Source organism: Pogona vitticeps, chromosome 2 (genome assembly GCF_051106095.1).
Source record: "Pogona vitticeps strain Pit_001003342236 chromosome 2, PviZW2.1, whole genome shotgun sequence".
In the NCBI taxonomy this organism is placed as follows: domain Eukaryota; kingdom Metazoa; phylum Chordata; class Lepidosauria; order Squamata; family Agamidae; genus Pogona; species Pogona vitticeps.
Genome location: NC_135784.1, coordinates 198,681,285 through 198,705,610, shown reverse-complemented (window position 1 = coordinate 198,705,610; position 24,326 = coordinate 198,681,285). Strand labels below are relative to the sequence as shown.

Below are 24,326 nucleotides of genomic sequence, written 5' to 3'. Positions count from 1 at the left end.
TTTGGAGGGTTAGGAGAGTGGTGGGCCATATTGCCCTCTTGAGAGCCAGTGTGGTCTCAAGTACGTATAGATTCTTGGACTCAATCTCTGTCACGATTGTGGGATTCACTGAGGTGTGTGGCACAGTGATAAACTATTCCTTGAACACCTTATCTCTCTTGGAAATTGTGATAGGATTGCCAACAGCTGGGATCATGGAAGCACAGAATAATATTCCCGCTCACCTTATTCCTGGGAGGCTTCAGCTAGGATCACAGACTTTATGTGCACCTGGTTGTTTTTATTTTTATCACACAACTGAGCGAAAATTTCCAAGGGGGTTTAATGACACAAAAGTTTCGGTCTCTAATTTCAAGGTGGTGAGGCTCAGTCTTTCTCAGCCTCATCTTGGGAAGAGTTTCAGACCCTTTATCTGAATAGAAAATCTAGAGAAAGTAGATGAAAACTCATCCCATCCATCCTAGCAGTTATTTATTATTCAAATTTTGTTTGGAGGATTTTAAAATTACCTTTTGGGAACAAATTATGGTGGCTTACAATAGTTGTTAAAACGATACCATGAGATGTTAAAATGACGTTGGTATGCAAACAGAGCAAGGGGATGAAAACAAATACAATGAGAAGCAGCAAAGAAAGCAATGTGCAACTCACATCACACCTACACGTACCCCGTGTAAATTCATGCAGAGTTTCGGCATGGATTTCAGTGACAGCAGGACCTGATTAATCCATGCATTCTCTTCTTGTAGCTCATTCATATGGTTGACCCTAAATAAAATCATATCAAGGAAAGGAAAGGGGCAGAGCAGGATCGGGGGGGGGGGAGGAATGCTTCGTGGATGCACCACAAAACATCACAGTTGAAAGTTCATCTCTTTTAGTAGATGCAGTTTGGTTGACTAGCCATCAGGCCTCATAGGGCGATGCTCCCAAACAATTTGGCAAACAGCACTCATTCCAACCCAAAATTAAGTGGCCTAGTTGCAAAATGATTGTGATGTGCGAAGCAGAAAATCCCACAATTTCCACTTCTCTTCCTCATGAGTACAAATGAATTATTAATATATACATTAACATTTAATAAATAACTTTTTTCACACTATCAATAAATGTGCGGCCTGAGGCAGCAACTACCTCATGGCCACAGGGCTGGCCCTGCACCTGTCCTTAAGGTTTGGACGGTGTGTGAGTTACGTACTGACGGTGCACTCCTACATGTCTCCACTTACCATTAAGTCCCATTGAATTGAGGTTGACAGACAAGCTAGTGGGTGCCCGACTGTAGCCAGAATATATATTTTTATGGGTAAAAGGATGGGCCTATACGTAGTATGCATGCTAAAGGTGCACCTTCTTTTGCAAGAGAAGGAAAAAGAAAAATTAACAGCCTTGCAAAAATGTTAACATGAAAAGGGGGTGTTGAAATATTTGAAAGAACTAAATAAATATGTACTATATATGACAGAGGGCACAACAATAAAAATGTTGAAGGGATTTCCTCAGCCCTACAGAAACAGTTTGACCTGTGCTCCTGTCCTTGCTACAGATGAGGGGTGTAGCAGGATGAGGCACCACATTTGTTCTTAAAATACCTCACAGTTTTGCCACGTCAACCTTGAATACAAGGTTATGTTGCAAAATTACAGTGTATTTTAGGACTGTTGTGGTTCCTTTTTTAAAAAAAATAAAATCTAAAAGCTGGCCTTTGAAACATGCTGAGTAAGAATTTTTCCCTCCCCACGATGACATCTGAAATGGTGTTCCTGCATACATGAGTTGCAGTGAGGAAACACCACAAAACCACACAACCCATTAACACTACAGGAAGCTGCCCTCTCATCTACGTGACCCCCTGTCACCAAGGATGCCACAGATGTTCTGCAGTACAGCTCTGGGGATGGAAAATAAATCAGGGCCTGGCAACGCTACATTGTGTGGGTTGACAACTCACCAAGTCCTACAACCAGCCAGAGCCATGCTGGGACATGTAATTCAGAAGAGTAGCAAACTCTAAAGTAAAGGGGCAAGTAGATCACCTCTTGCTTAGTGTTTCTTCTGTGCAAGATTTGCATGTACAGTTAACAGTACTGCAGCAAAACAAAATTCCTAACTATGCCTTCATTGACAGGTTCATTTTTTATTTCTTCTTCTTTGCTTACTGGTAGCTGGATGTCTGGGGAATTCTGGGAGCCGTGGTTTGGAAAAGTAACATTTTTAAGCTTTGGGCATTCTTGCACACTGATGCACATACAGAGAAGGGGCATGGGAGCAAAAAGAAAAAGCTAATCCAGTGGAGCCACCCAACACCCGAAAACAACATACTGTAGTCCAAATTGTCAAATGCATTGACATGTATGTGCTAGTAGTGGGAGTGTACAGATTGTAGTTCTGATGCCATAAAGGCAATGATGTTGGGCCGGACCGTCCTGTTGCTGCCAATGGCCCACCCCATCTCTTTGGGAAAGCAGGCATGAACACCCATAATTCACTAGGCTCTGTCCTCTTCTCTACTGTAGGAGATGTGAGGTTGGGGCTGGAAAGATAATAATTACAGGAAGGCACATGTCGATCATGAGCAGGAAGTGAGGTGATGGCAAAGAGGAATGGGGCGACGAGAAAGGGAGTAGTTGTGAAAAAGACAAAACTTCTCCCCTCTAATCACTTCAGATAGAAAATAAAGGCCTACCATGTGCAAAGTATGCACTCTTCCTAGTAATATCCCTTCCCTGGTGATTTTCTACCTGCTAAGCTTAATAAGGAAGATATGCAGACATTTCTAGGGAGGTCTGTGTTAGGGTGTGGTTACCCAGTGGGGAAAAATGTGAATGGATACACTGTGAAGTCACACCCAGGAAGTCGGGTTTTCCTGGGTTAATTCACTTCAGCCAACTACACAAGGGTCAGCAGAGAAAGGGAGGAAATGAGCCTTGTTTGCAGCTTATTGTCTGAATCCACTCCTACCCACCTGGTGCCTTGGTTCACTTTCATCTTCTCCTTTCCTTCCTTCCTTCCTTCCTTCCTTCCTTCCTTCCTTAGGATAAGAGTTACTGGATAGTTCAGTGGCTTAGGCATCTGGCTGAGGAGCCAAAGGTTGGGATGATGAAGAAAAGCTTGTTGTCCTAGGGCTAGGGCAGAGTCAAGAATTGGAGGGAGGGAAGGGGAGAGGAGGAGGTTTTAATTCTGTTGTGCCTGTACAGCTTTGTATGGTTAAAGCAGAGCTTCCTTAAAACTCTAACACCTCTGCAATCTAGAACAGTGGTTCTTAACCTTTGTTACTTGGATGGTTTTGAACTGCAACTCCCAGAAACCCCAGCCAGCACAGTTGGTGGTGAAGGCTTCTGGGAGTTGCAGTCAAAACTTCCTGAGTAACACAAGGTTAAGAACCAGTGATCTAGAACATAGCAGTTCCATCTGCAACAACTGCAGTGGTCAGCACTGTACTGATGCAAAGGAAGCAGAGAAGAATGCTTTTGCTGTCCTCATCACCATGGAACAGGTCACAAAATGGGTTCTAACTCATGTTTGGTTATATTCAACCTGAGTCTTCCTCCATCGATGCTTTATGTTTCTACTGAATCATTGCTTGAAGCTTCTCAGGGAAACAAAAGAGACAAGCACTGTACAGTCTGCTTAAGAAGCCACAACTGCACCATCAGCCCAGGACATCTTTGTTGGTAAAGTTACTTTGCAAGTAAAATGCAGCCACAACAGCACCAAAGAGCATGTGCCTGGGTGGGGGTGGGGGTGGGGAGGATTTTGGTAGAAACAGACAGCAAGGATTACCTGATGTACCCCTTTTCATTGACTGTTCTGTTTCAACCTTACCTAGAATGATATTCTCAGAACTACCCCTCTTTCTCTTCAAAGACTCCCTCTTTCTTAGCCATGAAATCTCAGCAGAGTATCCCAATGTTATCAGTTTTTCTTCTACTTCAGATGGCCTTTGCCACTTACTCCATGCACCAGTATCCACACACATTCAACAGGTTCTCCACTCCCCCACAGATCCAACAAGAAGGGCCCAGTGAAGATTGTTCCTCAATCTAAGTGGCCTTATTTGGGCATGGACGGGGGTGAGTGGCCCAGTGTGTAGATTTCATTTTTATACTATACAGTTATAGAAGTTTTGATTTCACGTTGACTTTGATTCCACTGTGACTTCATCCTGCAGAATTCTGAATGAAATCATGACAGTTAAAGTTGGACCAAACTTTTAGAAGTGTATACTGTAGGCACCTTTCAGGCTCCTTACCATTTTTATTGCCAAAATGATCATATTAATATTATTATTGCTGTTGTTGTTTCAATTTATGTATCGCCCAAAGGTGCAAGCCTTTGGGGGGCTTACAACATAATTATACAAGCAGCACTTTGCCCCCCAGCAAGCTGAGTTCTCATTTTACTGACCTCAAAAGAATGGAAGGTTGAGTCAACCTTGGGCTGCCTACCTGAACCTATTGGGATTGAACTCAGGTCATGAGCAGAGACTTGACTGCAGAACTGCAGTTTAACCACTACATCACCTATGCAGGTAGCAAGTCTCTTTCTAGGCCCAGTTGAAACTGCTGGATTTAATCCTAAAGACCAAAAAAAAAAAAAAAAAAAAAAAAAAAAAAAGATTATGGGGCAGATAATCTTCTCCTACGTAAACCTACTCAGACTCTGAAGTCATTATATGAGGTTCTCTTCCATGTGTCCCAATCAAAAAACAAACAATAGGTGAGAAGGCCTTTGCAGGTGTGGTATCCAATATTCAGTATAGGAATTTGTGATCTGTGTTATTATTATTTTTAAAATGCCATCTGAACTCAGTGACCCCTGTGGTCTTCTCCAACACTGTGATTCTATGATTCTATCAACATACCTTTATTTTACAAACTGTTTTAGTGTTTTCAGGTGTTTGCCATGTTACTCTTTGCAGTTGGTGTGACCCTATGCTATTTTATTGCTCTTCGTTAATTTGTTTTGGGTTTGTATGTTTTTAATTTACCTGTACATTGCCTAGGGAGCTTTGCTTATTGATCAATTTCAAATTGCAATGGAAGGGGGGGAGGGAGGGAGGGAGAAAGAAAGAAAGAAAGAAAGAAAGAAAGAAAGAAAGAAAGAAAGAAAGAAAGAAAGAAAGAAAGAAAGAAAGAAAGAAAGAAAGAAAACTTAAAGGTTCTGCTGTGTTTACAGGGGATCTTTCAGTCCATCTTGCTCAATTTCCCTTCCTAGTTTTAACAATGCCTCTTGTGTCTTTGCTGCATATTTGAATGAATGACTACCTGGTTGTAAGTGAAGCGAAGACTTTCTTCTATCTGACAATAGTACATTGTATTTTGATAGCACACTGTAACATGGTGTGACTATATTCACATCCTGATTTGTACAGGGTTGTGTGTATGGGGCAGGTGGAACTGTTTCCCCCCCTCCATGTTACAGGGAAAGTATTAAATTGTCTTTCTTTCTCCAACTTATATACTCTTTAGCCCCTAGACTTGCATGACACTTGGGGACCAAGAATGGCAACTTAATTTTGAAGGAGTCATCCTGCAAACCATGCAAGTACTGAAAAAAGTGGCTGAAAATTGTTCCGGGGTGGTTGCACTATATGATAGCATGAACTGTGACATTGGCTATCCAATCCTTTTTGTAACTACCTACTGGAAGCTATCTTTAGTCTAAGGGTACAACTATACTGGAAACCTGTTTTATTCACAGCCTGTATTATGCCAGAATTTGCAATCAATGCTCACATATGGGCTGCAGGTTAACTCAAGAGTTCACCCTTCACATTGGATGCAATATGAGCAACATTCCAGCCCATAGCCCACTTATTTCCTTCATTTCTCTGGCCCAGCCTCTACCAATCCTTTTACAGTTTGCTGTGAAGCTCTTTTCTCATTTAAAGTTTCAGACTACAAAATTTCTGAAAAACTTTTTAATAAAAAAATAACATGGAAAGGTACTTCACTGTCTCCAAATAGAGAACAGTTGAACATAAGAAATAAAAGACAGAGGTTAGGCAGAAATTCAATTGACAGCCACAACATGTTAGAGTTCTACAGATGGCACCCAAAAGGAGATTACATTTGATACAAAGTGCTGAAATGCAGGTATTGCTTAGTTTTGAGGGGAAATGATGGATTTAATAGGATTCCTTTGTTATCCTCAACACACCTCTCAATGTCATCCTCTCTTGCTGAAGATTTATTTATTTATTTATTTATTTATTTATTTATTTATTTATTTATTTATTTATTTATTTATTTATTTATTTAACTTGTATGCCGCCCACTCTACCCAAAGGTCTCTGGGTGGCTTACAACAATTAAAATACAATTAAAATACAATAATAGATAAAATGATTAAAATGCAGTTAAAATAGATACTCTAAAAATTGCCATCAGGACCCACAGTTGATGTTATTTCAATTAAAAGCCTTCTGGAACAGGAAGGTTTTGACCTGGCGCCGAAATGTCATCAACGTCAGCGCCAGACGAATCTCAGTCGGGAGGGCATTCATAGTCTGGGGGCAGCTGCCAAAAAGGCCCTTTGTCTACAAGCCCTCCCTCTTACCTCCTTGAGGGACGGCTCTTTCAAAAGGGCCCCCTGGCTAGATCATAACTGCCAGGTAGGCTCATATGGAAGGAGGCGGTCCTTCAGGTATCCAGGGCCCAAGCTGTTTAGGGCTTTATATGTCAAAACAAGCACTTTGAATTGGGCCCAGGCAGCAACTGGTAGCCAATGTAACTTAAACAGAATCGGCTTGATGTGTTCCCTAGCAGCCCCACCACTCACCAGCTGCACAGCTTCATTCTGGACCAGTTGCAGTCGCTGTACCATCTTCAAAGGCAGCCCCACATAGAGCGCATTGCAATAATCTATACGAGATGTTACCAGTGCATGTGTAACTGTCATGAGACTCCGCTCGTCCAGATAGGGTCATAGCTGGTACAATTTCCGCAGCTGAAGGAAGGTGCCCCTGACCACTGAGTTCACCTGGGCTTCCAGAGTTCGACTGAGGTTGAGGAACACCCCCAGGCTGTGGACCCTGTCCCTTAGGGGGAGTGTAACCCCATTCAGGGCAGGGAAATGGCCCTCCAACCTGTCCGGCGAAGCACCCACTAACAGCATTTCTGTCTTGTCTGGATTGAGTTTCAATTTATTAATCCTCATCCAGTCCATTAACAGGTCCAGACACGAGTTCAGCACAGAAACCGCCTCACCTGGATTGGTGAAAAATGAGAGGTAAAGCTGAGTATCGTCAGCATATTGCTGACTTCTCAGCCCAAACCTCCTGATGACCTCTCCCAGTGTTTTCATGTAGATGTTAAACAGCATGAGGGACAGTATTGAGCCCTGAGGAACCCCATGACATAAATGCCATGGGGCAGAGCAACTGTCCCCCAGCACCACCCTCTGGACACAGTCAGCCAGGAAGGAGTGGAACCACCATAAAACAGTGCCCCAACTCCCAACCCAGCCAGCCTATCCAAAAGGACAACATGGTCGATGGTGTCGAAAGCCTCTGAGAGGTCCAGGAGTATCAACAGGGTCACACTCCCCCTGTCTCTCTCTCAGCAAAGGTCATCGTACAGGGCGACCAAAGCAGTCTCCGTACCAAAACCCGGCCTGAAACCTAATTGAAACGGATTCAGAAAATCCGTTTCATCCAGCAGTGCCTGGAGTTGCCCAGCCACAACCCGCTCCAACACTTTGCCCAAATAAGGGAGGTTCGCCACTGGTCGGTAGTTAACCACCAGCCTTGGGTCCAGGTTAGGCTTTTTAAGGAGTGGTTGAATTACTGCCTCTTTCAAGATGGTAGGGACCACTCCCTCTCTCAAAGAGGCCTCCTGGACCCAAGTGCGAACCCCCCTGGCAGATCTTCCAATTAGGGTCGAGCGGAGTGGTGGTAGAATGGACAGATCCAAGGATGCTGTCCACATCCTCGGGTCTCAACAATTGAAACTCATCCATTAATATTTGACCTAAGCACAGCACACTGAACCCATCCTCCAATTTTGCAGTGCCGGTGGAATCCAACCCACTGCGAATCTGAGCGATTTCCCCCTCAAAATGAATGGCAAACTCATCACAGTGAGGTGATGAGCAGTCTGGGACCTTCACCGGATTTCCCAGTTGAAGAAGATCCCAGACCACCTGAAACAGCTCTGCTGGATGACATTCTGAGGAAGCAATACGGCTGGAGAAATATTGCCGTTTCGCCAGCTTTATTGCCATGAAATAGGCCCGATAATGGGCTCTAAGTTGTGTTCGATCGGACTCCCAGTGGGACTTCCTCCACCTGCACTCCAGCCGTCTCCTCTCTCGCTTCATCGCCTGCAGTTCAGAAGTATACCAAGGAGCTGTCTGGGCTCGGTGAGCAGAGAGAGGGCGCTTAGGCGCAATCGTGTCAACTGCCTGGGTCATCTCCCTATTCCATAGGGTGACCTGAGCTTCGACAGGAGTGCCGATTATACTGGAAACCTGAGATGAGAAAGGCTACTTTTTGAAGCTACCAACAAACAGAATCTGAAAGCCAGAATGGCCAGTATTCCAGAAGTTGGAATACTCAGATTCATACTTTTCCTGATTTTGGCTGTGATCCTGTTGAGGTAGACCACTTTTGCATCAAATACAGCGTAAGCAGTTCAGTTTATAAAGCCTTTGTACAAGCATGTATCCAATATCTGCCTATGGAAGTATAAACTGGATTTCAGTTGCAGTTTATACTTCCACAAATGGAAGATTCTGCAAGTGGGGGACTATTGTTCTGGTGGAGTGTTCTGCTCCTCAGAGGCCCAGGAGGATCCTGGTCTCTGTGCCGAAACCATTCTCTGTGTCAAACATGATCAGCACTGCTTTCTTGTGCCTGAGAAGGGCCGCCTGCGAATTCTCCCTGCTGCACCACCTTGTGATCCCAAGAGAATCTCAAGATTCTGTCTCTGCAGTGCTTCTGACCTCTGCCAATCGAAGGAGTGAGGATGAATTATAGATTACCACTAATTGCCTATGTGTGAATGTTACTCCCCAGACAACAGCCTTCCTCAGATTTCTTGTATGAGCGCCCAGCTCCCAGAGCACAGTCGTGACAAAGCAATTCTGACTTCACTCCAGTCCCAGGCTGACCTGAAACACTTGGAGGAAGTGTCTGTGAGTCTCCACACAGGAAATCCATATAAAAAGGTCTGGATGTACCTTTTAATGATCTTTTCCTTAATTCGTAGTCCACTAAGGAGTCACGGGTCCTATTTAACAGAAGATAGTATTCTATTAATGCTGGATTAGCTCAGTGGGTTGATGCACCTGGCTACAAAGTCGGCAGCTGGCAGTTCAAATCTCCACTGTTCCTCCTGTGTGAGGTGCCATTCAAGATCACTCAAAGTGTGTGTGGCTGCTGGAGTTACATCCTTGCCACCTGTGAGGCAGTGGACAAGTTGCACAGTCTTAGAAGGAAGGGCAGTTTATCTACAAAACCTATAGGTTTGCAGTAAGTTGGAAACAACTTGATGGCACACCATAATTACTCTTAGCATTAGTGAAATTTTGTTTGATAAGCTGTCAGAGGACAGTTCCTCTGTTTAAAGACATCCTCTAATTCAGCCATTTTCAATGGGGGAGGCCTTGTATGGTTCCCTATGGGGGTCTGGCACATTTGAAGGAGGCCAGAGATTAAAAAATGTTTCTGAAAGAGATCTGTTTGTGTTGTATCCCTGTTTGTCAGAGGGCCTTGGAACCTGAGGAGAGCTCCTTAAAAAGGTTGGGAATGGCTGCTCTAATTGATGGGTTGTCCAGCTGCAAACCACATGAAGCAAAAGTCAGAGTCTGGAAATTGCCTGTCAACAATTATCATGTGGATAAGAAACCGAGCAGACACACAGGTCTTAGCCTTCTGTTTGAATGAAAGGAGTTACTTCCAAATGTGCACAGAAATTAGCACTGCCTTTTTCAGACAATTCCCCCCCCCCTTTTTTTTGCAAACCAGTCACCAAATCTAATTTGGGAATAGCAAGGGAGGAGTCAAGGCTCCCCCCTCCCCAGCAAACACGTGCCTCTTTTTCCTTTCTGACAATATGGCCTCTTCTTTTCAGCGTGCAGAATCTCTGGGCAGCCATTTGGGCATAACTGCCCTGGTGGGGCCCCCTAACTACCTGTTCATGCACTCTTCAAGCCGCGAGGGGTTTCTAATATGGAGGTTTCCAACATGGAAGTCATGACCCCCAAGGGGGTGCAAAGTGTTTTCTGCAGGGTGGCCACAGTTATTTTCAGTTGAAATTATTTTTATATTTATTGTACTGTATTAAATATGGTGTACACAATGCTATTTTATTTTAATCCTCTTAGCCCACAGACAGATCATTTAAATCTGAACCAGAACTGCAGGCCACCTAGAATTCTTCATGTTTCTGTAACCTTTTGGGCAGATTTTCCTTTCATGCATGCATATCACTCCTTCCCCCCTCCGAAAGAGCTGCTCTCCCTTGTTTCTCTCCACATCCACCTTTGGAGCACTGACATCAGCCCTTTGGACCGGAGCATTAACCTGGATCAAAGGGGCCAGAATGAGGCAAGCACATGGTGCACACCAGGAACGCTGACATCCCAGATGGTGGCAGGATTGAAAAGTTGTTGCCCTAGTGGTGCCTTTCACTCCGCCTGAGTCTCTGTCTCTTCCAGGTGGGGTGATGGCAACCTAGTGAAGCGATCTAGCCACCTAGAGTGGTCGTATAGATGGGATCCAAATCAAATCAAATAAATAAATACATAAAATCTGGATGGGGAAATGCCTTCGGGTCCCGCCTGAGTCATAGAGGAAGAAAGCAAGAGGCACAAAAAGATGAAGGAGGAGAACCAGAGAGGGGCACACTGGGCTCGTGTGAGGGAGGTGTTTATTTGGGCTTGAGGGGGAGGGTCTCTTCACTGAGGGGGCTTTTCTGAGAGGAGGAGACACAAAAGTAGGGTTTCCACACCCCCAAATTTTAAATTAAACTAGAAATGTGTTGATATTTCTTTCTTTTCAAATTTTATCTGGTAGAGGCAGTTTGGCAGCCTCCCCATGAGGTATTATGAGTATTACATTAATGTTAATACATTAGGTTAGAAATATATTCTGAACAAATCTATTTTTGATGTGTTTTCTTTATCCCATTAAAAATGCCTTTTTAACGCAAATATGGCAAGGTAGGTCACAAGTGACTTGGCTATTATAAAAGGGGGTCCAGATATCTTTATGTTTGGTCCTGTTGGAGTTTTTGCAACCTCGCATGCTGGTTGGGAGGACCTTTCTAGGCTGGGGTGACTGCCAATGTACCTAGCACTGACTAACAGTTCCCTTCTGTCTCTGATTCAAAGAGATCAACTCTGTCTCTTTCCTTCCCTCTCTTTTTTTCTGTTGGAAGCAGTCAGTCTGTTGAGGCTTTTACTAAAAGCAGTCATGTTTGTTCTTAGTTGGCTGTTTCATCTGTTCAACTGCAAGAAATAAAAGCTTTATTTTCCCTCTTACTAATGTCTCAGAATGAGTTACTGAGACTGTAAGTGGCAGTTGATAAGAAAAAGGGGTGGACTACTCTGGGGAACTTGAAGCTAATCCTTCTCCGTGAATCCCTGCACTTCTGCTGTGCAGCTAGAGGAATTTAACCATAAATTTAAAATTCTGCAATAGATTCTGTGCTTGAGCTTTTAACAGCAACCTGCTACAAAAAAACTCAACTGGTGGGTGTGCTTGCACTGCACTTACAGGCCAGAGGGAGCTTAATCTGCTTACTGTCTGTATGCTGTTGTTGCTAGGTGCATTAAATCATTTCACACTTATTGTGACTCTATGAATTGGTGATGACCAAAAGGTCCTGTCATAAACAACCCTGCTCAGCTCTTGCAAACTTAAGTTTTCAGTCTATCTTATGTTAGGCCTTCCTTAACCTTCAACTTTCCACAGTGTCATTGTCTTTTCTTGTGGGCCCGGTGTGCTACATAGACTGCTGTTACAGGTAGAGGAGCCACAAAGAATTTTAGAGGTCTAGAGGCTCACTTCTGTTTTCAGAACAGTTGCTTTATATAATATAGAAGCTGAAAAGTAATATGTTGTCACTGCCTTTGTTTATCATGGTTTCTAAATAGACCAACATGGTTTTCTACACAGGACTACACAGGATGGCAAAATAAATGGGAGGGGGGGGAGGGAGAAACTACCCTGCATTCAAGTTCAATCTCTTATAGTAACAGATGTCGACTTACCCAGATGAATGGTCATTCCATTAGTCATGTCGTTATTCCTTCAAGCAGCAGGAATGCGAGCCACTTTGTGCCACAATCAAATTACACCCCTGTTGCGATGCCTAGTCATGATCACAGTAGGATGTGCAAGTGTCTTATCTTTGAGAAGCTTTGTGATCAAGGTCACCAGTATTAAAGAATTTTCTCCCAACCTGTTCTCTATTGAAACTGGTCATTTCAGCAGATGGACAATGAGGGTTCCATCTGTGTCTTGATACAGTACTCTATCTTAGATTTAATCATTCTTTATTTTTGATCCATCATATTCCTTTGCATGCATATCTCCTTTATTTATTTATTTATTTATTTATTTATTTATTTATTTATTTATTTATTTATTTATTTATTTATTTATTTATTTATTTATTTATTTATTAGACTTATATACCGCCCCATAGCGCTACAAGCACTCTCCGGGCGGTTTACAATTTTTAATTATACAGGCTACACATTGCCCCCCCAGCAAGCTGGGTACTCATTTTACCGACCTCGGAAAGATGGAAGGCTGAGTCAACCTTGAGCCGGCTACCTGGGATCTGAACCCCATGTCGTGAGCACAGTTTTAGCTGCAGTACAGCGTTTTAACCACTGCACCACAAGGCTCCTTTGAGGAGATTCTGTGATGAAGCAGAATTGTAACTATTGTTGCTGATGTTATAGTTTCAACTTATATATAGCCCCATAGTGCTAGAGCACTCTGTGGGTGTTTTACAACTTAATTATGCAAGGAACACTTTGCTCCCCAGTTAGCTGGGTACTCATTTTACCAATCTGCACCTGTCTATAATATGATATTGGGAAGTTATTATAATCTTTGATATGATATTGGATACTAATACAGCAGCCAGTTCATTTCTTCTCTTTAGTATCAGAAACATTTGTAGGGCAATTTAAAAGAATCTCTCAAATTGTTCCTGCTGAAGGAAGAATGGTAGTACTTGAAGAACATTTATTTCTTCTACATTTACTTCCATATTTGGTCCACTTGGTGAATGGGATGGGACATAGGGGCAGGACACACAAAATATTGCCAATTCACACAGTGTTAAGAGTCCCAGTTGAGAGAAATCTTCAAAAACAGACCGGAAACAAGGTATTGAGATAATAGACGCGTATAAGTGTAGTGATCACCCTTGTTTGACTCAGGTAGAAGATTATTGGCATGTACTAATGAGAGCTGTTGGGAGGCAGAGCCAGAGAAACTAGAAAGGAGGGGTGAGTCAGAGTCTAGAGAGTTCAGTCAGAGACACAGTTTAGAGAAGGAGTCTGGGGGTTTGAGGCAGAGAGAGAGTTTAAGGAGTGATTAGTCAGAGTGTGACCTGTATTTGTTAAGATAGGAGAGGTTAAAGTAAAATATTGGAGCTTTGTGTAACTTTAAGAATGTGCTTAAGAACTATTCCTAAAATAACTTGTAATCAATAAACCTGTTTCTTTTTAAAAGCTCAGTATTGAATGGACCTTAGTCTTTCATAGGAAATATAGGTTGATAAAGAGATCAGCTGGTGGCAGCGTGTTAAAGGGTGTGTTGGGATACTCGTGTGAGCTCTGTGTTTGGTGAGAGAAGGACAAGCAGGGGCCACAAGAGTGAATGCCACAATTGGTGTTGGCAGCTAAAGATGGCTACACTTTATCTGGCCTCACATCAGCCACAATGTTTCTTGGTCTGAGACAACCTTCTTGCCTCCAGACACAAAATAAATTCTATTTTCAAACCTCTGCTTTTAAATTTCCTATCACCTCAGATCCGTTTTGACTCTGGCTTCCATTTTTTATCCACCAGTGCTCCCTTATATCTCAGAGCCTTGGATTTCAAGCTAACCCACTGGGTCTCTCGAATCTTGTGGTAAACAAAAAAGTTTTTTTCCTTTAGAGTCAGTTCCCTATCCTTAGTTCCCCCAGATCTGCGTTCAGAAGCCCCACCACTAAGCTTTTCCACAAAAGCTCTAGCAGGTCACCCACTTCTTTACCACATACCTCTGACTAAAAGGTACCCACAACTCCAGAAAACTCACTTTTAAACATTGGCTTTACTGGATTATTTTGTATCCCGCCGCTGGACACCAATTGTGATGTTTACCCTGTGACCCCTCCTTGTCCTTCTGTCACAAAGGCTCACGTCGTGTTTTCCTCTCACTGCCACCAATGATTACCTCAATCCACAATACAAATGATGTACAGTGGTGCCTCGCTAGACAGTTACTCCGCATGACAGGTTTTTCGCTAGACATTGACTTTTTGTGATCGCTATAGTGATTCACAAAACAGTGATCCCTATGGGGGAATTTCGCTGGACAATGTTTGGACCCTGCTTCACAAACCGATTTTCACTAGACGCCAATTTTGACAGCTCCCTCCACGCTCACGAAACAGGTGTTTTCAGGACCTAAGCTTTGCAAGACAGCGATTTAAACAGCTGATCGGAATTTCGCAAAGCGGCTTTCCTATGGCCGATCTTCGCTAGACAACGACAATTCTTCCCCATTGGAACACATTAAACAGGTTTCAATGCATTCCAATGGGGAAATGCTTTTTGCTAGACAATGATTTCGCTAAACAGTGATTTCAGTGGAACGGATTATCATTGTCTAGCGAGGCACCACTGTATATCAGAACACTTGTAAACAGGAACAGAACTTATTTATTGAAGTGAAGCAGATTGAATAATAACAGGTTTCTCAGGTAAACATACACAAGGAAATCATCAACAGTTCTCTCAGTACATACTTCTTTTCTCTAACTATATCATTACCACCTTCTCTATTTTCTTAATCAGCTTTATCTCTCTCAGTATTTGTTTCCCCTCTCTCTGACTAACCAGCTCTTATCTCTGACTCCTTCTTCTCTTGCCAGACCTCATGTAGCTGCTGACTCCGCCTCTCCAGTCCTCTCATAGGCTCATGCAAATCAACTCATGAATATGAATAGCATGAGCGACATGGGCAATCATAACACCTTTCAATAAAAAATACAACAGTAAAATGTCAGGGAAAGATGGCCAGCTTAGTACCTCACCTAAGTTGCCAGGGCCTAGTCCACAGAAGCAAAAGAACCCTGAGGGAAAGTTTGACAACAATAAAACAATAAAAATAAAAATAGAAAAGTTGATAGTCAGACCGAAAAGGTTTACTGCATAAAACCAGTGGAAGCCACTGAAGGAGGCTGTAACAATGGTTCTGTCTCCATGGCAACTAGCACGACAGAAAATTCTGATCTGCCACAAGCCAGAGTCGTTCAATGCTTTCTTATAAAGGCAGATAATATTTTACTACAGAACACAGGTGAGAAAATTCTTATTAATGAGAAGTCTTATGTGAGGGTTGTTGATTCCTGTTCCCACATAACCTGTGTCTTCCTGATGTGGTTCCTAAAGAACAAATACTTCCAGACCAAACTGTTGCAATCAAGGGAATAAGTTCTATGCCAGTGGTTTTACCTATGGCTAAAGTAAAGGTGAACTATAGAGATTGGGTTGGAATCTGGGATGTGGCAATTTCTGATCAAATTCCAGCACCTTGTTTGATCGGGTTAGATCTCTTCAAGCATGTGCAGAGTGCTTTTGTAGTAACACATTCCCAGAGAGAGCAACTAACAATCCCTGAGGGAAAACTTCTGAAAGTAACCTGGAAAGCCCCAGTTTAAAAGAAAACTCTGATGTGGATGAAGTGGCAGAAGTTACATTTATGAAAAACTCTAATAATTCATCATTTGATAAGGAACAGAAGGAGGATACCACCCTTACGCAGTGTTTTGAGAAAGCTAAGGGAACTCCCCCATTAATGCCTGGATGCCCAGAGAGATACAGAATAGAAAACAATTTGTTATATAGAGAGGTTTTGTTAGCGCCTCAGAGGGGTGGAGATGGAATCCTGAAACAACTTATTGTACATGAAAAATATATAGGCAAGATCTTAAGCAAGGCACATAGTGATGCTTTTGGAGCTCACATGGGGATATCGCGTACTAAACAAAGGGTTGCAATGAACTTTTCCTGGCCAGGAATGGGTCAGCAAGTTAAGCAGTTTTGCCAGACATGTGACACATGCCAAATGGTTGGTACTGGGGATGACAAGACAAAGGCTAAACTAAGCTCATTGTCAAGGATCGCGACCCCTTGCCAACATGTGGGTCTGCAAAAGTCCTTAGTAATACCAGAGCAAAGCTTGGGGAGTGCTCAAGAAAAGAAGAGGGGCTAGTGTGATGAAGAGACCCAGGAAAGAGCATTCTGTCCTGAGGACATAGTGGGGATGCTGAGACCCATAGAGGGGAGTGAATTGCAGTTAGCATGGTCAGGACCTGCAGATGTGTCACAACAGTACTGGAAAGCTGAAGGGACTAGTACTGGGAAGGCTCCTCATGCAGCTGCAAAGGCACTGAAAATCTTGCAAGGCAAACCCCTACAGGAGAAACTAGCAATTAAAAGGATAGAACCAGATTATGAAAGTCTTGACACCTCTGACAGAAACCAAGTGCCTGAGATTTCACCTAAAAGAAATTTGCATAGGAATCTTGAGGTGACCCGTGATAGTGGTTCCCCACCTATTGCAACTAAAGTACCTGTGGGCCAGTTTGTGGGTGAGAATGAAAGCCAGAGCAATAAGATCTCAAAGAAGGATGCAGCCATAGATGTTCTGGAGGAGGGGAAGAAGCTGCCTACCCTTTCCCCAGCTGAGAAAGTGAAGCCACGAGCCAGAAAGAAAGCAGGCTTCGCCTGGAAAAGGTGAACGGAGGAAATCCAATGGACGTCAGAGTGCCAGGTGACTGTCGATCATTGGAAGAGACTGTGGACTTTTAAACCAGTCTTTGTTGCACCGAACTCAAATCGGGAATTCCTCAGCTGTGTGAGTGCATTGAGCATCAGATTTGGAGCTGGACTGTGCCAAGTGGATGACAGTGAGAGTCTACGTCCAGTGACTTTTACCACCAGAGGACTTCAACCTCACGAGAGACATTTGTCTGCCCTCAAGAGGGCATACCTGTCTATCGTATGGACCTGGAAGAAGCATAAGCCATACAGATGGAAAAGAAATTTTCCCCTGTGCACTGACCTTTGAAATGGTTGAGAACTTTGCAAATGAACAATAACACAGTAAGTTAATAGAATTTTCTTCTGAGTTTGTGCATAGTTGTCGTTTAACCCTCTATTTCCCCCTCCTTTCCTCTGAAGGGAATATAATACATCAGAAACAGTAAAGACTTTTGGCCAAAAAAAAAAAAAAGAGCAGGGGGAAAGAGGGGAGAACTAAAACATTGTAGCCCTTAGGGTCAGACTAGTTTTGTGTGAACTTGTGTGGATCAAAATCCACCTCCCCATCATAGTTGACTGGGGAGTGGTGTGTCCATCCAAAATCTTTTTAAGAATTTGGGGGATCCAGAGCCAGAATATTTGTTTGAGCCCACTTCATTTTCCTTCTCAATCCTAGTGTGTTTTGAGGGCCTGGGGCAGATTGCCCCTAATACCAGTTTCCAAAAAGTGGCTCTGGCCACCCCCTGAAGTAAAAGGTGAAATAACACCAAATAGAAGAATTCAACCATTTCTCCGGCGGGTCATGATGATGACAACAGCGACAATATTTTTTTTCACACGAAGTGAGTCCCGACTTAGAAAAAGCATCTGTCAGGGCCGACGGGCTATGTTTTGATTGTTGTAGGGTGGGAAATGGAGACGTGGCTGCCCAGTCGCAGCTATGGTGAAACTCCAGATTTCTTCATTGCTTTTTACAGGCATCACTCACTTCTGCTCTATACAGCGACACCCCCCATCCCACCTTGTACAGACCAAAAGTGAGTGATGCCTGTAGAAAGCAATGAAAAATTCTGGAGATTTGCCCCCAGTTAAGGAGGCTCTTGAGAGTCCCCTGGACTGCAGAGGAGATCAAACCTATCCATTCTGAAGGAAATCAACCCTGAGTGCTCACTGGAAGGACAGATCCTGAAACTGAGGCTCCAACACTTTGGCCATCTCATGAGAAGAGAAGACTCCCTGGAAAAGCCCCTGATGTTGGGAAAGTGTGAAGGCAAGAGGAGAAGGGGACGACTGAGGATGAGATGGCTGGACAGTGTCTGTGAAGCAACCAAGATGAATTTGACCAAACTCCGCGAGGCAGTGGAAGACAGGAGGGCCTGGCCTGCTCTGGTCCATGGGGTCACGAAGAGTCAGACACGACTAAACGACTAAACAACAAGGAAGTCAACAAACGAAGCCTTTTTATTTAGTTTTTAAAGAGTCGCCTTGGTCCCTTTTCAGCGTGTTTCGCAAAAGACAAACAACGAACAACAAAAACTGACGGTACTTTTAAAAGCACACAAGAACAACAGCATATTCGTGCATTATAAACCACATCATCAGACTTCTCTAAACGTTCATTATAAGGCTGCAATGGCAAAGAGATTGCAAAGGACTTGAGTGACACATAAGGATGCTAAAGGGCGGCGATTTTTCACGAGAATGAAGATCAAAATCGCCTCCTCCCCTGAAAGCCTATAGTATCCCCTCCCTCTTGCGCAGGAGCTTAAAGAGGAGAAGCGGTTCGCTCCTGTACCGGAAGTGCGGCACGTAATAGTATGATTTCGCGACGTAACTTTTTTCTCCTCTCTGTGGTTGGGAATTGAGGAAGGGGGGAAGTTTGTCCCCGACGCACATCCGTAGAGGAGGCGGGGCAAAAGGCGGAAGTGCCTTTCCCGAGAAGCTGAGCGCCTTTTCTTTTTTCCCCCCAGAGTCTTGGTGGAGAGTTGGTTCTGTCGTCGCCAGGAGACCATGTTTCGCATTGAGGGATTGGGGCCCAAGCTGGACCCGGAGGAGCTGAAGCGGAAGATGCGCGAGGACGTTCTCTCTTCGGTCCGCACGTTCCTCCTCTACGTGGCCGTGCTGCGCCTCAGTGAGTGTCCCGGCGCGCGAGGCGGCCCCACCGAGGGCCACGTGCGCCACGTGCGCGTGGAAATCCCGGAGGAACCTCGTTGCTAACTGGAAGCTTTGCATTAATCTTAGAGGTCGCTCGTGGCCTTTGCTTGCCATCCCACCCCCCCTCCCCAGTGGTGCTGGTCCTTGTCCTTGTCAGATTGAAATGTCTCCTCGTATTTTTGTTCAAATTTCTCTGGAGCCCGAGTAGTTTGGAGGTTACTGTTGTGTAGCTTTTGTGGCGGAGAAATTGAGTGAAAGCAGATGCCAGTTCGCTGAGTAAAACTAGGTCACTGCTGGCAATAAGAAAACAAGGGGATCCGCATTGTAGTAATAATGTCTGTTCTGCTAAACTGGAGGACATAAAATGGTATGGAAGCTTTAGAACTCTGCAAGTCACATCAGAAAAAAAAGTTTACAAAATCAGAGTGTACCTCTGTGTGGTGGGGGCTCGGAAACTTAATCAGCTAGTTATCTCGAAAATAAAATCATTTATCAAATCAAAAATAAAATCATCTCCATAATTAGGAGTTCACAGAATCATGTCAGTAGTCATTGTATTAGGCGGCTGCACGTATATGATTGTTACTTAGAAATTTGTGGTTGCATTTGCCTGTTTCCAGAGGCTAAAACAGGACTCATGAGAAGGGAAATGCATGTTTTTAGTAACATTGACATAAAGTATATGTATGTATCCCAGAAGAAGGTGCAGTTGCTTAATCTCCTTTGATGCCTGTATATTAAATCTAAACCCCATGGAGCTAGAATACTGAACTTCAGTACAGAAAACTCAGTTGAAATCATTGCTTTGCTTTGTTGCTTCTGGGGTAGGTTGTGATCTCTTAGCCTAAACTACCAGAAGTAGTGAGGACAAGCAGCTATCTGAGCTCGTTTCAGGAAAGTTAGGATACAAAACTAATATGCGCTGTGTGCTTTTTCCCACCCATCCACTTTGTATATACCTTGTTGAAAAAGCACAGCAGTGTGTGGAAAGAAAATTGTGACCAATAAGCTTTCAAAGGTGTGAGGGCCACCCATGCCAACCTCTGGATCTTAGAGAGCTGTCATGGGGGAACATCATTAAAAAAAACTCCCGTGCCCTGTAGTGGACTGTTCAAAATGTAAAAATGTATGGGGGACAGAGGTGCTGCCTGGTAGAATTGCCCCCATGATCCAGAGGGCACAAGGGCCCTTCTTAGGAAATTGTTTTACAAACTTGAAGAGGGGCTGGAGATGTATTTGGGCTCCTGGGTTTGACTGGATGCAACTTGGGTTTGCAACATCTGGGATAGGGAGGAACCAGATTAGAGTAGCAAGACAGAACGGATGGTTAATTCGTTTTGTGTTTACCATGCCTCATGTGCTGCTGCTGTCCAGTTGACGACTAACAGTGCAACATTGTGATCATGTAAGAACTACAATTTAAGTTAACAGACAGGCTTGTCCTGAAAATTAATTACACTTATTAGCTAATTAATAGGTGCTGTCATTTGGTTTAATGTTTTTCACGAAGGCTTTTATGGCCGGGATCTAATGTTAGTGGGTTTTTCGGGCTCTTTGGCCATGTTCTGAAGGTTGTTTTTCCTGACGGTTCGCCACTCTCTGTGGCCGGCATCTTCAGAGGACAGCAAATTGTGTAACCAGAGCACAATTTGCTGTCCTCTGAAGATGCCGGCCACAGAGACTGGCGAAACATCAGGAAGAACAACCTTCAGAACACGGCCAAAGAGCCCGAAAAAAACACAACAACCATTAATGTTTTTGTTTATTAAAAAGAGTTGCTTGAGTTCTATCTTTGGGAGAAAGGAAGGATGTAAATCTAATAAACAAGTGCAGTAATGCATGACTTGAATTGTTTATTTGTTTCATTGCAAAGTTAAACTATATAATTCATTGCCACAAGAAATAATGACCACTTGACAACGGCTGTGTAATTTCCCCCCCCTTCAGCTCCATACATTTTAAAGAAGCTGGACAGCATATGAGAAGACCTTAAAGGATGGCCTGTGTGGGAAACCTGGGTGGACTGTGTTTGCCTTTCTCTGGAACAGGCTGCAAAGAAGAGGCTTCATATCCTGACAGAACAGAGCCAGACATTTCTTGGGAAGTTATAGAAGAGAAGGAGTATCAATAACTTCACCTTCCTATTCTTTCCACGTCTTACAGTGCTGTATCTTTTTCTTCGTACAAATGCAGTCTCATTCAAAGATTAAAATGAACCTCAGTTTGTGAAAACTGCTAACTTTAAACAAAGTGCTTTGGAATCAAACTATCTGTGATGTGTTACAGTGATGTCGTCAGAACTGCCCCATTGGGATAGTTCTGCTATGTGAAGCCTTTGTGGTTAATCTTGAATGGTTTAAATAAAATGGAGTGTACATCCAAATCATAGTCTTCTGTAGTGTTTTGCAATATTTACAGTCAAGTCAGTTATACAGATTCTTCTATCAGAACTTCCACAATGCAGAATTTTTTTGATTAAATCATATTTTAGTTTCCATGTGTGGGATGAAGAGTGATAGAGTTTGTCTTTCCCAACGCAACTCAGAATCTGCTCCAGGGCACAAACACATTTCCATTTATACAGTAGAGGACTTTTCATTTTGTTTCCATGCTACAGGAGCAGATAAGTACAATCAGTAATTACTCTGAGTAGACAGAATGAAAAATGGTGTTTCCCAGGCTTCATTTCCCAGATTTTGCTGGACTTTCAGAACTTTTGGACAGCACAGCCAATTATTTCAGAGATTCAGTCCAACAATTTATGTTTCGGGCACTTCTGTAGAGGCACTTCAAAATGCAAATACCTTGATGAATTACTCTTTCCATGAGCTTTTCACCATTGCCTGGGCTGGTGGGCATTCCCCTCTACCAAACTTGGAGGGCCATGGGCTCCCAGCCCTGCTTTAGAGACTTGCCAAAATGCAGAGTTCAAAACTAACTCGTGAACTTGTGCCGAACTTGAAGCTGACTCAACTTCCTGTGTTGTTTCTTTGTAATGATTTAGATGTCATTGCAAGATAAACAAGGAAGATGTGAATAGTGCTGGTAAAATTTTTTCTTCCTCATGGTTGAAGCTCCTCTTTGGCAGCACAATGAGAATAAACAAACAGGGTGTGTGTGTTATCCAGTGCATTGGCTCAGAGCAGACCACAGGAAGTACTTCATATGCTTGTGTGGTTTGCTGCTAAATGCAAATGTAAACACGAGTAGTATGTTACAAGTCAAAAGTAGGGAAGCCAAAGTGACATGGCTACTCCCACCTCTGCCATTTGAAGTGTGCTGGTGACATCAGCAGGGCTCTCAGTATTTTCTTTCATGAAGGATGTCAACAGCCACAGTAACTGAAAATGGAACATCCACAGTCAGAGGAGGGCACCTCTGAATAGTGCATGCTGTGGACTAAGGGGTGAAGGCAGCATCCTATGTGCTCTCTTTAAGCTTGCAAAATAGCTGGCTAGCCACTCCTGGAGACAGAATGCTGGGCTGAGGTCTTGAGCTCATTCAGTAAAGCAATTCTTGCACTATTAAAATGATGGCAATCTTATTAGCTACTCTTTTGTTTATGGTGTCTCAAGCCATCTTTGTTTCTTTCCACTATTTTGATTACATAGCACTGCAAGATTATTGACAGCAAAAATCTGTGAAATAAGAGAATGACAGCTAGTGTTCCTGTTGAAGATTCAGTTACATCAAACCTGCAGCATGTAGCTAAAGGCTGCTTTCTTTTCCCTTCTAAACTGAGCGGACAGGGTCTTGTTCTAGATTGGCATCCCCAGTGTGGGTAGGAGAGCTTATACTTGCCCCCATCTGTTTGCCCCCATAGGGTCACCTATTTTTGTGGACTGGTTGAAAAAAAAAAAGGGGGGGATTTCTAAAATCCTGGATATTTTTGGTGGGTACATTTCCTGAATGGGGGACAGCTGAGGTGAAGGAAAGTTAAGGACCCCTCTATGAAACCAGGGGCAACTTGATCTGGATCAGGTCTCTGTTCTTTAGCATAGAAATTCAACATGCTATCCATGTAAAAGCCTGTACAGTGGTGCCTCGCTTAACGGGCGCCCCGTTTAATGACGAAATTGCATAGCGATTAAATTTTTGTGATCGCTTTTGTGATTGCTTTGCAATGTTCCCTATGGGGAAAAATCGCCTTGCGATGATCGGTACCCTATTTTGCTTACCGATCATCGCAAAGCAATGATTTTTTAACAGCTCATCGGTGGTTCCAAAATGGCCATTGGGTAAAAAAAATGGCCACCCGCTGTTATCTGGTATGGTTTCCTCGCTTACCGGGAAGCGAAGATGGCCGCCGTATGGAGGATTTTTGCTTAAAGGTAAGTCTGAAGCCCATAGGAACGCATTGAAGGGTTTTCAATGTATTCCTATGGGCTTTTTAATATCGCATAGCGACGAAATCGCTTTGCAGCTATTTTTGCTGCACTGATTATTGTCGCTATACGAGGCCCCACTGTACAGTACAGTGGTGCCCCACATAGCAATGATAATCCGTTCCGAAAAAATAGTGACTATCCGGATTCGTCGCTATGTGGAAATAAAAAGCCCATAGGAATGCATTAAAACCCGTTTAATGCGTTCCTATGGGCAAAACACCTTTAAGCAAAAATCCTCCATACGGCGGCCATTTTCGCTGCCCGGTAAGTGAGGAAATGGCACGAAAACACAGCGGGCGCCCATTTTTTAAATCCGCCGGTCATTTTGGAACCGCCGATCAGCTCTTCTAAAAACATCACTATGTGAAAATCGGTAAGCGAAACAGCTTACCGATCATCGCAAAGTGATATTTTCCTATTTAAAACATCGCAATGCGATCACTTTTGCGATCACAAAATCTACATCGCTATGCGGATTCGTCGTTAAACTGGGCGCCCGTTAAGCGAGGCACCATTGTACTTAGGTCTGCAACAATTACTTAGTACTGCTGTATATGAAGTGGCCACCAGGTGGCTCCAGCCACCAGCATTTTTCTCTTTAAAAACTGGCAGGATGACAGGATTCTATACTTCATATCTGTAAGTCATGTAGATGTAGAAATTTCTTCAGTTAGTACTTCTAGAAATTTCTTCAGACAAAAAACCAGAACATTGTGTTATGCAGCAAGTTATGCAAAGGACAGCCTTGCCAATTTTTTCCAGTGCAAAGTCAACTCTGTGAT

General features: G+C 43.4%; 1 protein-coding gene across 1 annotated transcript; it reads left to right on the top strand.

Annotated features, from left to right (window-relative positions):
- Positions 1 to 18,898: 18,898 nt before the first annotated feature.
- Positions 18,899 to 21,539, top strand: TOMM5 (translocase of outer mitochondrial membrane 5). The gene is made up of 2 exons (XM_020791341.3): positions 18,899 to 19,133; positions 21,104 to 21,539. Exons 1-2 carry the CDS (start codon positions 19,013 to 19,015, stop codon positions 21,136 to 21,138), a joined length of 156 nt encoding a protein of 51 aa, XP_020647000.1. The 5' UTR covers positions 18,899 to 19,012; the 3' UTR covers positions 21,139 to 21,539.
- The last annotated feature ends 2,787 nt before the right edge of the window (positions 21,540 to 24,326 follow it).

Excerpts from the sequence above, each read along its gene's own strand:
- TOMM5 (XM_020791341.3), top strand. The coding sequence starts at position 19,013 with ATGTTTCGCATTGAGGGATTGGGGCCCAAGCTGGACCCGGAGGAGCTG. Across the intron at positions 19,134-21,103 it reads CGTGGCCGTGCTGCGCCTCA|CTCCATACATTTTAAAGAAG; the intron begins GTGAGTGTCCCG and ends CCCCCCCTTCAG.